Genomic DNA, 14,461 nt, shown 5'->3' with positions numbered 1-14,461 from the left:
AGCAACCTTTACATTTATTTAAACTCGATGAAAACCATTTGATGCATTGTACCTGATTGCACCTTGTTGCTAACTCATATCTGCAGAGGTCAAGATAAGAAAAGAAAGGCTGAGAATAGTGAAGAATTGAGTTGAGAATATCCTCTAAAATGTTAAAAAAAACATCATTATCAAACAACATCATTGCATACATGTATCCCAAACTATAAAACCCATAACACCAAAAATGGTTGTGGGTTTCACATGTTCTCCATATTAAAATAATTCCCTTGTTTGTTGATCCTGACAATAAATCTTGATATTGAGGTTCTGAAAGTGACGTCCCACTTTTCTGTGTTCCCTCAGGATTTGGAGCAAACTACTCGCGGCGAGGAAGTAGAAGAAGAGATGCTGAATGAAGCTCCGCCATTACCTGATGAGGAAGAGGAAGATCTGTCCGAGTACAAGTTCTCCAAGTTCGCGGCCACCTACTTCCAGGGTCTTTCCACTCACACCTACATCAGGCGGCCGCTGAAGCAACCGCTGCTGTTTCATGAGGACGAAGGAGACCAGCTGGTGAGTAAAGAAACGCTGCAGGGGGCGGCCATGTTTGTTTTCAGTTCAGGATGTAGCAGAAATTAGCAGAAATAGTTCTGCCATGTATGGAAAATCGTGTGCATGTTCTTAACCTGTTTTATTTATATTGAGCCAATTCAGAAAAGATGACACTTCAAGTCACAACATAAACAGTTAAAAGTTGTATCCAATTATATAGAAAAACATGTAATAAATAAATCAAATTCATACAGATTCAGCTGTACAGACAGATTGAATCAAATACAGTTTGATTTGATCATAGTTAGAGTATAATGCAGTCAGAAATTTAATTTTCCTTGTTGAAATTATGTAACACTGAGGGAAATCTTTTTTTTTTTTCAATTTACAGTTTATCTAGACCGACCCAAAAAGGTCAATATATCATATTTATTTTATATTTTATGGCTATTAGATACCAGGATGAAGGGGCATCACAGCTAAGTGGCAGATGGTGCAAACAGCAGAATATATAAAATATAAAACAAAAAAATATGCAATCTAAACAAAATACCTCTGAAAAACATGATTAATAATGTATGATGCTTTATCCAAGAGCACTCATGGAAAATTTAGTGGAAGAAAAAAAATGTGATTGAAAAATTGTCACACAGACTGCTCTGTGACAAGCTCATCAGAGATCTGATTAAAACCTCTTTTCCCGTGTCTTTCAGGCTGCGTTAGCTGTGTGGATCACCGTGTTGAGGTTCATGGGCGACCTGCCAGAACCAAAATGCCAGATAGTCATCAGCGATGGCAGTGAGAAGATCCCTGTCATGACCAAGATCTACGAAACCCTCGGCAAGAGAACTTACAAGAGGGAGCTGCAGGAGCTGCAGGTGGAGGAAGAGGTGAGGTGGTGCTGCTCAACATCTTACCGCTTATTTTCTGAGGAGGAATCTTTCAAACTTCCAAGTTTGTCTCTACAGAACAGCTCCATAGACTCTCAGAAGAGGAACAGCGTCAGACATAAGCTGGTGTCTCTAACGCTGAAGAGGAAATCTAAGATAACAGAAGAGGTCAGGTTTGTTCATGTTTCAGACTGGATTAGGGTTAATTAAGACATTACAGTGCCATTAAAGTGATAACTTAAGGGGTTGTAAAATGTAAATTTTTCTAAACATAACCATTTAAAGTACATGTTGCATCCCAAACTAGTCTGTTTGGGCCGTTTCTCTACCATTCTGGAAAGTCCACCATCCCTTGACTTACCAGTGGCGCCCTCTGTTGGACAGTGGTTAAACTGAAACACTAAAAGAAGGCCTCAGCGGGCTTTATTAGAACTCATTTTAATCAAACAAATCTGTTAATAAACAATTACAGTATTAATACTTTATTTTCACAATTTATCCTCCAGTAGAAGTCTTTCACTCCTTTATTTATCTCATCTGAAATCTTTGAAGCTGAAAATTGTTCCCCTTATCATGTGTAGGTGACCAGGCGGCTGACAGAGGGCATGGACTATGGTCTCCAGGGCAACAGCATGCTGGAGGATCGACCCACCTCCAACCTGGAGAAGCTTCACTTCATCATCGGAAACGGCATCTTACGGCCAACGCTCAGGTTCGCAATAGCGAGCAGAAAGCCTTGGTGGTATTGACATCCAGCTGCAGTTTGGTAGACATCGATAATGTTTCTTCTCATATTCTAAGTTAAATTACAATATTTAACTTGGAATATGCTTGTTAAGTCAAGAAAACAGCTTTTTTTTAATGTAAAAATAAAAACACCTACTGGTTTTGCACTGAAGACCAGCTGTTGTTTGGGTGGTACAGGTATGGATGATGTATAATTATCCCCCAGTGTATAATAATGGGTTGTTAGGTTGTGCACATGATTGTGTGCAAACAGGACTGATTTGTGAGAATTTGGATACAAAAACTTAAAATGGTTAATGTCCCAGAATTTTTAAACTCTCATAAAAAGCCACATTCAGTTTCTGAATCTGTATCTGCTCTAAATAAGCAGAATCATCACAGTTGTTGTTTGTTTGTGTTAAAAAAAAAAATCAAAAATGAAAACGAGATCCACTGGTTCTAACATGTGTGAGCATGTGTGTGTTTCATTCATTCATCTCTGCTGCAGGGATGAGATTTACTGTCAGATCTGCAAGCAGCTCACTCAGAACCCGTCCAAAAGCAGCCACGCCCGGGGATGGATCCTCCTGTCTCTCTGTGTCGGCTGCTTCGCTCCGTCTGAGAAGTTTGTCAAAGTAAGAATGTTTTAGGGGAAATCATTTTATCCTCATTTTACTGATGTTTTTTTTTGTGATCAATATTTAATGTGAAAAATGTGGACTTGTTTGTTTTCCTAAGAAAACGCCAATGGAGGCATTTAAAAAAGTAAAATATATGTTAATACATAAGTTTAAAAAGTTGCTTTTTTTTTCCAATGGTACATAGTATATTGAAAAATAATATGCTATTATAAAAAGAGAAAAAAATCTGCCCTTCCCAACAGTATGTTTGTTAAAAATGTTTTTTCTGCTGTGTGGTCAGTATTTACGAACCTTTCTGAAGAACGGTCCTCCTGGTTACGCTCCGTACTGCGAAGAGAGGCTGAGGAGGACGTTTGTGAACCGCACACGAACCCAGCCGCCGTCCTGGCTGGAGCTGCAGGTACAAACTACATGAAACTCCCTTCTCAACTCCTCTGGGATTTGGGAAAATCTGTATGTCTTATAGAAATTAGGCAGTTTTAAAGAAAAAATCTGGTTTTAAAGACATTATTTTAACAATTAAACTTGCACAAGTTTTTTAATGGATGCTGTTGTTGCATTTAAGACAATAAAATGTTTATTTTGTATTTAAAAATGAATCAGTTAATTTGCATCTTTTAATGTATTTCTAATATTTGATAAAAAGGCTTATGGTAAGTGTTTAATGAAACAGCTACAGAATTTTTTATTTGATAAATTAATACAGTAATCCATTACTAAGATCATTGTTAGTTGCAGGGCAAACAGAATAAATCAGAACCAACATGACAGAACTGCTCCAACATGCTTCTAGTATTGTTTTGATAGTATAACTAGTGAGTTGCTGTATTTTTTGTTTCCTTGAGGCGACCAAGTCCAAGAAGCCCATCATGTTGCCTGTGACGTTCATGGACGGCACCACCAAGACGCTGCTGGCGGACTCCGCCACCACGGCCTTCGAGCTCTGCAATGCCCTGGCGGACAAGATCAACCTGCGCGACAGCTTCGGTTTCTCCCTGTACATCGCTCTGTTCGATAAGGTACAGCCTGAAACGCCCCCATGATGTCATTCACTGCGGTACTGTTGCTTACGGACGGATGTCTCTGTCAGGTGTCGTCTCTGGGCAGCGGCAGCGACCACGTCATGGACGCCGTGTCGCAGTGCGAGCAATATGCCAAAGAGCAGGGCGCCCAGGAGAGGAACGCCCCCTGGAGGCTGTTCTTCAGGAAGGAGATCTTCAGCCCCTGGCACGACCCCACAGAGGACTACGTCGCCACAAACCTCATTTACCAGCAGATCGTCAGAGGAGTGAAGTTTGGAGAGTATCGCTGTGAGAAGGTGCATTAGATCAGTTGCACATTTAATATTTGTTTTTCATGTCTGACAAAGGAAGTCTGATTTTTAATCCAGTAAACATTCATTATTGCTCTCCATGAAAAAACTAAGCCCTAAAAACTTGGTTGTCATATAAGCATTACGTCCAGAGAGCTGTATGCAAGCACATTAATGGAAAGTTGAGTGGAAGGAAAATGTGCAGAAGATATAACAGCGAAGAAGCATCAGAAACTTCTCACCTGGGCTATAAAGTCCACTTTTCAAGATTACATCCTTGAGTGATGCAGTAACTCATGCATAAGGAGCCCAGACCAACTGCTCAGTCCGTATACCTTCAGCATGTGGTCACTCTCTTTATTCATTTTAACAAATATTTGTGTTGAAATTAGGGCCAGGACCTTAACACATTAATTTTGATATATTAATTACACTGATTTTTAAAAATAATTGCTTTCTTTTGTTTTACATACAAAGGTTTCAATCAAAATATGTGTCTAGTTCGCCTGTAAATCTGACGCAGAAGTGACATCCACTAACATCAACGATGGACGATAAAGATACTTTTCTTGATCCACTTTTGAAATATTTGCTTCAAAAATAAGTCTGATGGGACAGTAGAAAGACTATTGTTGTGCTGAAAGGGGTTAGTTTATCAGTGACACTATTCAAGCCTAAAATAGCATCTCTCTACAAAACATCTTTTCACTTGTCTGTGGATCCCACTCACTGTCTCTGTGTTATAATACTGCTAACAATGAACTGTGAAGCATCTAGTCATGAGGAACACAGGCGCCATGCAGGAGTTCACTCAACTCGATCCTTTGCAGGAGGAAGAGCTGGCTGAGCTGGCCTCTCAGCAGTACTTTGTGGACTATGGCTCTGAGATCCTGCAGGAGCGCCTGCTCAGCCTCATCCCGTCCTACATCCCCGACAGAGAAGTCACCACGACTAAGACAGCAGAGAAGTGGGCTCAGCTCATCATCAACGCCCACAAAAAGGTACCTGCTAAACTGCTCACTCTGAAAGGAGATAGACATAGACTGAACTGAGCAGATGAAAATCTCATTATCTAAAAGGAACATGTAGAAACATAATAGGTCACCTTTAAAACAACAAATCCTTGGTTTTATTTATCACTGTTGAGCGATGGTGACTCGCTACATCTCGTCCTGCAGGGATTATATCACAAAAGGAGGCTGAACACTCAGAAGGTGAGGGAGGACGTTGTGGATTTTGCTCGGATAAAGTGGCCTTTACTCTTCTCACGTTTCTATGAGGCCTTTAAATTCTCAGGTAAGGAGGTCAGGTCATTCTTAACTATGTTTAAAAAATGCAGGAGTGGTGGTGACGGTTTTAAATGAATATAATTGTCTGCTACAGGGCCCAGTTTGCCAAAGAATGATGTGATTGTGGCAGTGAACTGGACTGGGGTTTACTTTGTGGATGAGCAGGAGCAGGTTCTTCTGGAGCTGTCGTTCCCAGAAATCACGGCTGTGTCCAGCAGCAGGTAGAAGAACAGCTTATCCAATTAAACGTCAGAATAATCGATTAATTCTCAGATTAATCAATTATACTTTCTAGTATAATTGTTAGTTGCAGCCCTCCCATGTTTTTGAAGCTCTTGCTATGGAAATCACTTTAAAGTTTGAACTTTAACTGTCTAGAGGAGGAAAACTGCAAGGTCAGAGTTTCACATTGGCCACCATCAAAGGAGACGAGTACACCTTCACGTCCAACAATGCGGAGGACATCCGGGACCTGGTGGTCACCTTCCTCGAAGGTCTGAGGAAGAAGTCCAAATATGTGGTGGGATTGCTGGACTGTCCAAATCCTGGTGAGCTTCAGGGTCGGTCTGGGGGAAGGTTCATCTGTCCTGAACCGAGCTGTGACTCTCGCTGTGACCTCTGTCCTGCAGCTGGCGTTGACTCCACCTTCTTGAGTTTCTGTAAGGGGGATCTGATCATCTTGGATGAACATGACGGAGAACATGTGATGAACTCCGGCTGGGCGCATGGCGTCAACGACAGGACCAAGCAGAGAGGAGACTTCCCTGCTGACTGCGTCTATGTGCTGCCCACCATCACCAGGCCGCAGTACGACATTGTGGTAAGAGTCAGTCATTGGGGTGAACTGCTTTAACGCTCAGTCTGAACTTATTATTACACTACTGCCGGCATCATGATGGACAAGCTCTGGTAGTTCTGATTTGTTCTTCTTGTAGATTTTGTTCATAAAAGATTGCATAGCTAAAAGTTGGCATAGGGACAAATTTTGAAAAGTGAGACACACAAAATACACTGTATGTATAGACCTATGCATGCACTGCAAAAACACAAGGGCCTCTTATACAGAATTCACATTTGCAGGTTTTTGTACTTCCATTTGAGTTTTTGGCTAGAAGTTAGTGTTTTTTGGTGTCTGGAGTAAGAGCTATTTCAAAGACCTCCCAGTTGTTCACATCAAGTCACATCAACAGGCACTGCCTGTTGATGTTCCACCTGTTAGCAACCAAAGCTGTTGATGTTCCACCTGTTAGCAACCAAAGCTAAGCTCCACCATGTTTGGTCAGCTGGTTTGTGTGAAAATTTTAATGAATATGTTTTGATTAGGCCATAGACCTTTCCTAACCTGTTAAAAGAAACAATAAATCACCTTTAACTTTGAACATCTAATCGTGACCCTGGGTATTTTTTTAGAAATTACATACCGTGTAATAATTACCTTCCTCAGTGTAGATCTTGTCAATTAATTCTTGTTTATTATCCTAACATGCCTGTTCTGGTCTCAGGCTCTGGTGACGATGACTCCTGATCAGAGGAGGGAGTCTCTCAGTTTGTCTCAGATGAGTCTTTCTGAGAAGGACAAACCCAAGGCCTACACCCTGGAGGAGTTTTCCTATGACCACTTCAGGTGCCCGACCAACCAAATCCCTCTCACAGAACGGGTTGGGAGCTGCTTTAACCTTTAACTTCTCCAGGCCGCCTCCGAAGAGCACCCTGAGCCGAGTGATGATGTCCAAAGCTCGAGGGAAGGAGCGACTCTGGAGCTGCATTAGGGAGCCTCTCAAACAACCGCTGCTGAAGAAAGTCTTGGCGCACGACGAACTCTCCCAGGAGGCCCTTCTGGCCTTCATAGATATCCTTCGCTTCTCACATTAATCACATCACACTTCAATACGACAGAAATTAATTATAACAATTATTTTTAAAACCATTTCAAGGTTCATAGAGTAAGAAGAGACTAAAGGAAATTCACTGCGGAAACCCAAAGTCTTCCCAGGTAATTTTGGTTTCGTTTCTAGTCCAAACATCTTGGTACATTTAAAATAAGGCAAAACTAACTCATAAGTAACTTTTCAGCAATATGTAGGAACTTGTTTTCATTTTATAGTAAAATTTTAAACATAAATGTTTCTCTGACATTTGAGTTTTGCAGCATATCTCACATTAAATGTGGATTTATTACAGCCAATTAAAAATCAGCATTTTGTCAGGTGTGTTGAGTGTTTTGGATTCGGTGTGTCGTCTGTGTTCCTCTGTGGGCTTTTTTCCCTGACTGTCTCCATACCTGTGATGAAATACATGGGCGACTACCCGTCCAAACGGGCGCGGTCCGTCAACGAGCTCACCGATCAGATCTTTGAAGGAGCGCTGAAGGCAGAGCCGCTGAAGGATGAAATCTACTGCCAGATCCTCAAACAGCTCACAGACAATCACATCAAGTTAGTAAATCTCAACTGAAGGGCAGCGATAAGTTTACTTCTCTTAGTCTGCCCCGTCAGCTGTGGTTTCTCTGTGAAGGTTCAGTGAGGAGAAGGGCTGGGAGCTGCTGTGGCTCTGCACTGGTTTGTTTCCTCCCAGTAACATCCTGCTGCCCCACGTCCAGAAGTTCCTCCAGGCCAAGAAGCACTTCCCGCTGGCGCCGGACTGCATGCAGCGGCTGCAGAAAGCCCTGCGGTACCACATGGCTGCTCTTTCATCCCATCCTTGTCTTCCTTCTTGCTTCATCGCTCCTCTTCCTCTTGATTTGTGCAGAAACGGATCCAGGAAGTACCCTCCTCACCTGGTGGAGGTGGAGGCCATCCAGCACAAGACCACACAGATTTTTCACAAGGTTTACTTCCCTGACGACTCGGACGAGGTCAGAGGCGACTTGGGTTCAAAACGTTTGTTGGGAAACAAACGTTTTGTTTGGACGTTTTCAGATCCCTGTCTGAACTGAGGGATCTAAACTGTGTTCAGGATTTGCTCTATTAAAAAATAATTGTAAAACTTTTCTAAAAACTGCAGAAAATTTTCAGTTTTGCTTTGATAAAATGTGAAATAAGTGTTTTACAAAAAATACTTGTTCTTAAATTCTTAAATTGAAAAGAAAAATTGGCTGTAGATATGACGACATTTTATTCCTCAACTTCCTCTAATGTTTCTATATTTGTACTGCTTGTCTGAAAATTGTGTACACTTGGAACCAAAGGCAAATTCTTGATCCTGTTTGATAAACAAGGGGTTTCTTTGGATTTCTTTGGTTTTCTTGTGATCTCAGGTGTTTGAAGTGGAGTCGAGCACGAAGGCTAAAGATTTCTGCCACAACATCTCCAGTCGACTGATGCTCAAATCCTCTGAGGGCTTCAGTCTGTTTGTAAAGATCACTGACAAGGTGAGGAGACTATGACAGAGTAGAGATTTGTTTTTTAATGATCATATCACATTGGTTGGAGAGTAAATATCACCAGAAGATAGTTGGAAAATTACTAGAAAAAAGCTTCTTTTTTTTTGTACAGTTACAACTTCTTGTGATATATATTTTTTGTCATATGACATTATTGTACTACTAAGATATTTGTCTGGTCATATTACTTTTCTCATAATGTTGACTTTTGTTGACTTTATTCTCAAATTATTAGGTCATATCCTGGTAATATTCAGACTTTAATTATTGTAATATTGCAGCTTTATTTTGTTTTCTCAGAATATTGACTTTATTCTCATAATAACATTTTGTATTTCTTAGCCTGGTCCTGCAGTGTGTGTCCTAATTAAATTTTTCAAGAATCAACATTTAGCTGTTAGATATGGACTAAATATCAGAGGCGTAGTGAGTGTTCCTTCAGTCCTTTTCTCTTTAAATATTAATTCTGTATCTTTTGCTTTTGTGTAAAATTTCTGGTTTTGCAGCAAAAAAAAAATGAAAGAATGAGCTCAAATCCTGTGAATCTCTCATTTCAATCTGGAGAGACTCAGACAGAGAAAGAAAGCAATTAGAAAAGTTTATTGACATGCATAAATCAAATCTTTGGCGCTCGGGCCCCGGCTCAGGACATCGAGCTGTGATTGCGATAAGCTCGGATGAGCATTCCCGATGCTGATAGGAATGTCATCCCCCGGGACCCAATCCTGGTGGTGGAGGCCGGTGAATGAAGTATGTCTGGGAGCCAGGACAGTGGAGGTGGAGAAGGGGTGGAGGTGGGTTGAGCGCAGCAGCAAAGCGGAAGACGCCTTGGATGGATGTCCTTGTCAACTGGGGCATGGTCGGTGATTGACTGTGGCATGGCTCGGTCCAGCGATGATAGGTCATTGGTGATTAGCAGGATGCGTCGATTGGATGATGCAAGTGGGGCTAAACAGTCTTCCAGTTTGAATTTACACCTAGGCTTCATTTTCTGTTGCTTTTAGGTCATCAGTGTGCCAGACGGCGACTTTTTCTTCGACTTTGTGAGGCATCTGACTGACTGGATCAAGAAAGCGAGACATGGTAACAGAGGTGGAGAACTGCTCTCGTCTCTGAAGCTCGGACTATTTGAGCATCTCTAACTCTTCCTGCAGGCTCTACAGGTGCGGTGCCTTCACTGACCTATCAGGTGTTCTTCATGAAGAAGCTGTGGACCAACACGGTGCCAGGAAAAGACTCCATGGCCGACTCCATCTTCCATTATTACCAGGTGCTTTCAGAAATGTTTAAACTGGATATGAAACAAAAATAATGTTCCTACTCAACACAGTTCTTCAGAAAACTTGAGACTAAGATGTAGAAATATGGAGGCTTTTTCTACCCTGGAGGATTTCATTTTTAATTTCTGTTGAATTTATGACTCATGTAAAGTAGAATATGGTGAAAAATGTAATTATTAGCTCTCTTTTCAGAAATTAAAGCTCAAATATTAGAATTAAATATGTTAAGCCTTTATTTCTTGAATATTTTGGCTTATAGATAAAGAGCTAAATTAAATATTACATAAGATCAATACATTTCAGTGTATTTTTTATATGGTAAAAGACAAAAAAATCTGCAGAATGTGCCAAATTTTTATTTGATTACTTGATTCATTGTCAGACTATTTGATTACTAAGAAAATTGTTAGTTGCCCCCCTAAATATTAGACAATGTTGTAATTTTCTTATTCGCTGAATTTTGGATTTTTATTCTTTGTGAGCTATAGAAAAAAAAATCAAAATAAAAGCTTGAAATATTTTACTCTGTGTGGTGAATCTATAATACTATATAAGATTCACTTTCTGAAATGAGTGGTGGATTTTTAACTTTTTTGTGATATTCTTCTTGTTTCAGAAATCCAAAACATTAAAAAAAAGTTTGCCTCAATAAAGGAAAGGATTTCAGATTTATTGTTAAACTAATGTTTTAAAATTTAGATTTGTGCTTGAATGTTTAATGGTAAAATAACTGATGACCATAAAAAGCCTTCAGTTTTGTTTCTCTGATTGAACTTAAATTTAAAAAAAAGTGTTTTTCTGTGCAGGAGCTGCCCAAGTATCTCCGCGGTTACCACAAGTGTTCGAGGGAGGAGGTGCACCAGCTGGCGGCTCTGATCTACAGGGTGAAGTTTGAAGAAGACAAATCTCATTTCCAGAATATTCCCAAGATCTTGAAGGACCTCGTCCCTCAGGACCAGATCCGACTTCTGTCCCCAGACGACTGGAAGAGGGTGAGCAGAGCAGTGAAACCCAGTGAGACCAGGTTCACTTTCAGCAGCAAAAAGAATGAAAAAGAAATCAAATTCAGTTGGTTAATGTGATTTAGATGCCATCATCTGAGACCTGAATTCATTTTATGTGTATTTTCAACAGGCTCTAAATGTTCCAGGACATCAAACTAAGTTAACCTGCAGTCACAAAAAAGTTCTTTTGAAATCGTTTCTTTCTAGGGAAAAGTCCAATCTGAATGAAATCCAGAGCTAACTCACTGCTGGATGCATTCAAAAACAACAGGTTTTGGAGTGGTCTAGTCAAAGTCTGGACTAAAATCTGACCGTAATGCTGTAAAACCTTCCAATGTGAATTAAATAAAATAATTCTGGCCAAAATTCCTCCACTCCTTAATTTCTGCTGGGAAGCAGAACCAGATTAGGTACTGTTTTTGTGACGTCCAAGTTGGTTCAGAATGCTTTTATAAACTTTTTAAAACTTCATTTTATATTTACGCAAGTTGTCTTGGATAATAAGTCTTAGCTAAGATTATCCAATTTGATTTTTCTTTTATTTTTTAGTCAGTTGACAGCAGAGATCCAGAAAGTCATGGATTTCTAGCACCTTTCCTAATGAATGATGAGATTATGTGACTCATGCTTTGGATTTTCTTCTCTCCTCAGTCCATCATAACGCTCTTTAACAAACAGTCGGGAAAAACACCCGAAGACGCCAAACTCTCCTTCCTGAAGGTCATTTACAAATGGCCGACGTTTGGCTCAGCTTTCTTTGAAGTCAAGGTGAAGATGCCAGAAAAGTACCGTAGTTGTCAAAAAAAGACCAAAAGTAATGTATTTTGTTCCTTGCCACATGTAATGTTTTTGATTTTCTGTAGCAAACAACAGATCCAAATTACCCAGAAACCCTCCTGATTGCCATCAATAAACACGGAGTCAGTCTGATTGAGCCAAAGACAAAAGTGAGGATTAAGCTCACGGTTTTATTTACAACTTTATGAAGATGTCATGTTAATCTGTGCTAATCCTTCGACCTGCAGGACATCCTGACCACTCATCCTTTCACCAAGATCTCCAACTGGAGCAGCGGCAACACGTACTTCCACATCACCATCGGGAACCTGATGCGAGGCAGCAAGCTGCTCTGCGAAACGTCGCTGGTGAGCGTCTGAATTCACTTAGTACGGACGGTTCTGACCGTCGGCGAAGAAACATGACAGAAAGACATGCAGACAGATACCCTGCCGGTGATTCTCAGGTGTTGTCCTCTAGTCCTGCAGCTAATTATTCCCTGCAAACCTTCTGTCTCTCCAACTACTCCAGGGATACAAGATGGATGACCTTTTGACCTCTTACATCAGCCAGATGCTGACAACAATGACCAAGCAGCGAACATCCAGAGGAAACAGCAAGTGATCAGGCCACACTCCTGAACTAAAACCTACCTTTCATTTTTCTGTCCTGTCTTAAAAACTCACCTTTTGCCTTTAAAATCACTCCATCAGGACTTTCCTGTGTTGAACTGTTAGAGCTGTTTCCCTCACAGTTTTCATGGATTTTAGATACAATCAACTTATCCGCCAGCCTTGCAAACAACATTCATACCCCAGGAAAATTAACACACTTTGTCACGTTACAACTACATTGCTGAGTGTCTTTGTCTGCAGGACTTAATGTGACAAACCAACACAGAGGAATGATGTGGAAATACTTATGTTGGGGGTCTGCAGCTTTTAATGCACCCCTGATCCAAACAGCTCAATCAATGGACATAAGCAGGATGTAATTCAAACTTTTCATTTAGAGATGTAGAGACAGAGATGCATCCTAAAGTTGCAGGATCCAGCATTTTCTCTGCAGTCTGAATTCCCAACTCCGACTAAATGATAGTTTTCAAAGTGTCTGCAGTCTGAACGATGAACATGAGTCATCATTCTGCAGCAGAAGAAGCCAAATGCAGTAAATCTGGATGTAAACAACGGCTGAAAATATAATTCTGAAATTTATGAAAGAAGTTTGTGTCAGTGAATCACATCACAATCCCATCACTCTTACATCCAAGCAGACTTCTCCACAGAAGTTGTAGCCAATTCTCCACAAAAGGCCGTTGCTATCAGCTGCGCTTTCTTTTTATTATTCTCCTTCATCCTTTAATGATCTGGTGATGAAGTCGGCTCCCACTCGTCAGCAGATTTAAAATTGATCCCTAGACAGCAGTGGCCATTATTATTTCCGTAAACAGATCGACTGCTGAGTGATCGACATCTATGTTCTTCTTCTGCACATTTGGGTCATTTTGTGGTCGTAAACTGTTTACACAGAAGTCTGATTGCAGTCGCATTTAATTAGCAGCATGAACAACCACCAAACAAATGGATTTCAGCAAAAGAATTGACCCATACATTTTTAGATTTTAGCTTGTAAGACATTAGAAAACCATCATTTTACTTAAACTTCACAATTAAACACTGCTCTGTGCCGGTCTGTCACACAAGCTTCCATTAAAATACATTGAAACCAGTTATTGTAACATGAAAAAGGTCTAAATTAATGTTAATTCTGAAATTGAAACGAACCAATGACCTTTACAATAAGATTCACTTCATTCTGGACAATGATGCCTAAGACCAACTATTTTCCTTTTTCAGACTGTAAATATTAACTCCCAGTGATTTTGTTCACATATGTGTTGGAAGTTGAAATTTTACACCTTTAACTAAGAGTTTTAAATTTAGTTCTACAGTGACAACCTGCATCATGAAATCAAAAGCAAAGCCATTCATCTCCCAGAAAAATGTCAATTAGATGTCTTTTTCCAGTCATTTTATGTATTTTGCATAATTGTTTTTTTAGATCATCTTTCCTCTCTGTTGGATAAAGTTTGTATGTTGTTTTAGATCAAAGGAAATGTGATTTGTTCTGCAGGTGTGCCACTAAATTAAAACGCCATTTTTGTTTCCTAAGGTTGGTTTTCAGAGAATCTGTCCCAAAAGGAAACCACAGAAATCTGTTTCTAATCTCATGTTTAAAAACAAATCATTTCAGAATTTGAGTGAAGTCAACATGTTTCACATCATCCATGTACAAAGTACTTTTATCAAAATATGTGACATAACTTTATGTAGTCATAAATAAATTACATTTTGCAAAGAAAGTTGGCTTTATTTCTCATTTAAATATGGTTTATTCACTTTTACCTAAAAACCATTCAAGATTATTATTTAGAAAAACTGCAAAAACACAATGCTTTCAAGTATTTTTGTCTATGTTCTAGTGAAAATATCTTAGAGCACTTTTACATAAAACTAACTTACTAATTTTGTGGAACAACTTTGCAGCTTTTCATGTTTAGAACATTTCTCATTTGCATTTGTTTCGTAGATTGTGGGTTTTGTTTGTTCACATTTACGCCTGTTAG

At 39.9% G+C, this 14,461-nt stretch overlaps 1 protein-coding gene across 6 annotated transcripts in view; it reads left to right on the top strand.

Annotated features, from left to right (window-relative positions):
- LOC129370491 (unconventional myosin-VIIa-like) overlaps positions 1–14,191 on the top strand; it is a 36,042-nt gene extending 21,851 nt beyond the window's left edge. For 3 of the 6 annotated variants that reach the window (XM_055046518.1, XM_055046517.1, XM_055046516.1), the window contains 26 exons: positions 346–555; positions 1,248–1,424; positions 1,503–1,592; positions 2,006–2,136; positions 2,659–2,785; positions 3,072–3,191; positions 3,637–3,810; positions 3,882–4,109; positions 4,934–5,104; positions 5,282–5,399; positions 5,487–5,613; positions 5,771–5,940; positions 6,022–6,212; positions 6,895–7,016; positions 7,084–7,241; positions 7,674–7,827; positions 7,907–8,062; positions 8,141–8,246; positions 8,649–8,762; positions 9,779–9,857; positions 9,929–10,044; positions 10,861–11,046; positions 11,710–11,826; positions 11,922–12,005; positions 12,084–12,203; positions 12,367–14,191. In XM_055046518.1, coding sequence (XP_054902493.1) covers positions 346–555; positions 1,248–1,424; positions 1,503–1,592; positions 2,006–2,136; positions 2,659–2,785; positions 3,072–3,191; positions 3,637–3,810; positions 3,882–4,109; positions 4,934–5,104; positions 5,282–5,399; positions 5,487–5,613; positions 5,771–5,940; positions 6,022–6,212; positions 6,895–7,016; positions 7,084–7,241; positions 7,674–7,827; positions 7,907–8,062; positions 8,141–8,246; positions 8,649–8,762; positions 9,779–9,857; positions 9,929–10,044; positions 10,861–11,046; positions 11,710–11,826; positions 11,922–12,005; positions 12,084–12,203; positions 12,367–12,459 — 3,639 coding nt within the window. In that variant the 3' untranslated portion in view covers positions 12,460–14,191. Of the gene's footprint in view, positions 1–345; positions 556–1,247; positions 1,593–2,005; positions 2,137–2,658; positions 2,786–3,071; positions 3,192–3,636; positions 3,811–3,881; positions 4,110–4,933; positions 5,105–5,281; positions 5,400–5,486; positions 5,614–5,770; positions 5,941–6,021; positions 6,213–6,894; positions 7,017–7,083; positions 7,242–7,673; positions 7,828–7,906; positions 8,247–8,648; positions 8,763–9,778; positions 9,858–9,928; positions 10,045–10,860; positions 11,047–11,709; positions 11,827–11,921; positions 12,006–12,083; positions 12,204–12,366 lie in introns of all 6 variants that reach the window. The other 3 variants (XM_055046515.1, XM_055046513.1, XM_055046514.1) reach the window with 2 other exon arrangements.
- Positions 14,192–14,461: the final 270 nt, after the last annotated feature.

This window comes from Poeciliopsis prolifica, unplaced genomic scaffold (genome assembly GCF_027474105.1).
Source record: "Poeciliopsis prolifica strain line A6 unplaced genomic scaffold, Auburn_PproV2 SCAFFOLD024, whole genome shotgun sequence".
Classification (NCBI taxonomy): Eukaryota; Metazoa; Chordata; class Actinopteri; order Cyprinodontiformes; family Poeciliidae; genus Poeciliopsis; species Poeciliopsis prolifica.
Note: the sequence above shows the minus strand (reverse complement) of the source record. Positions and strands in the feature narration are given on the sequence as shown.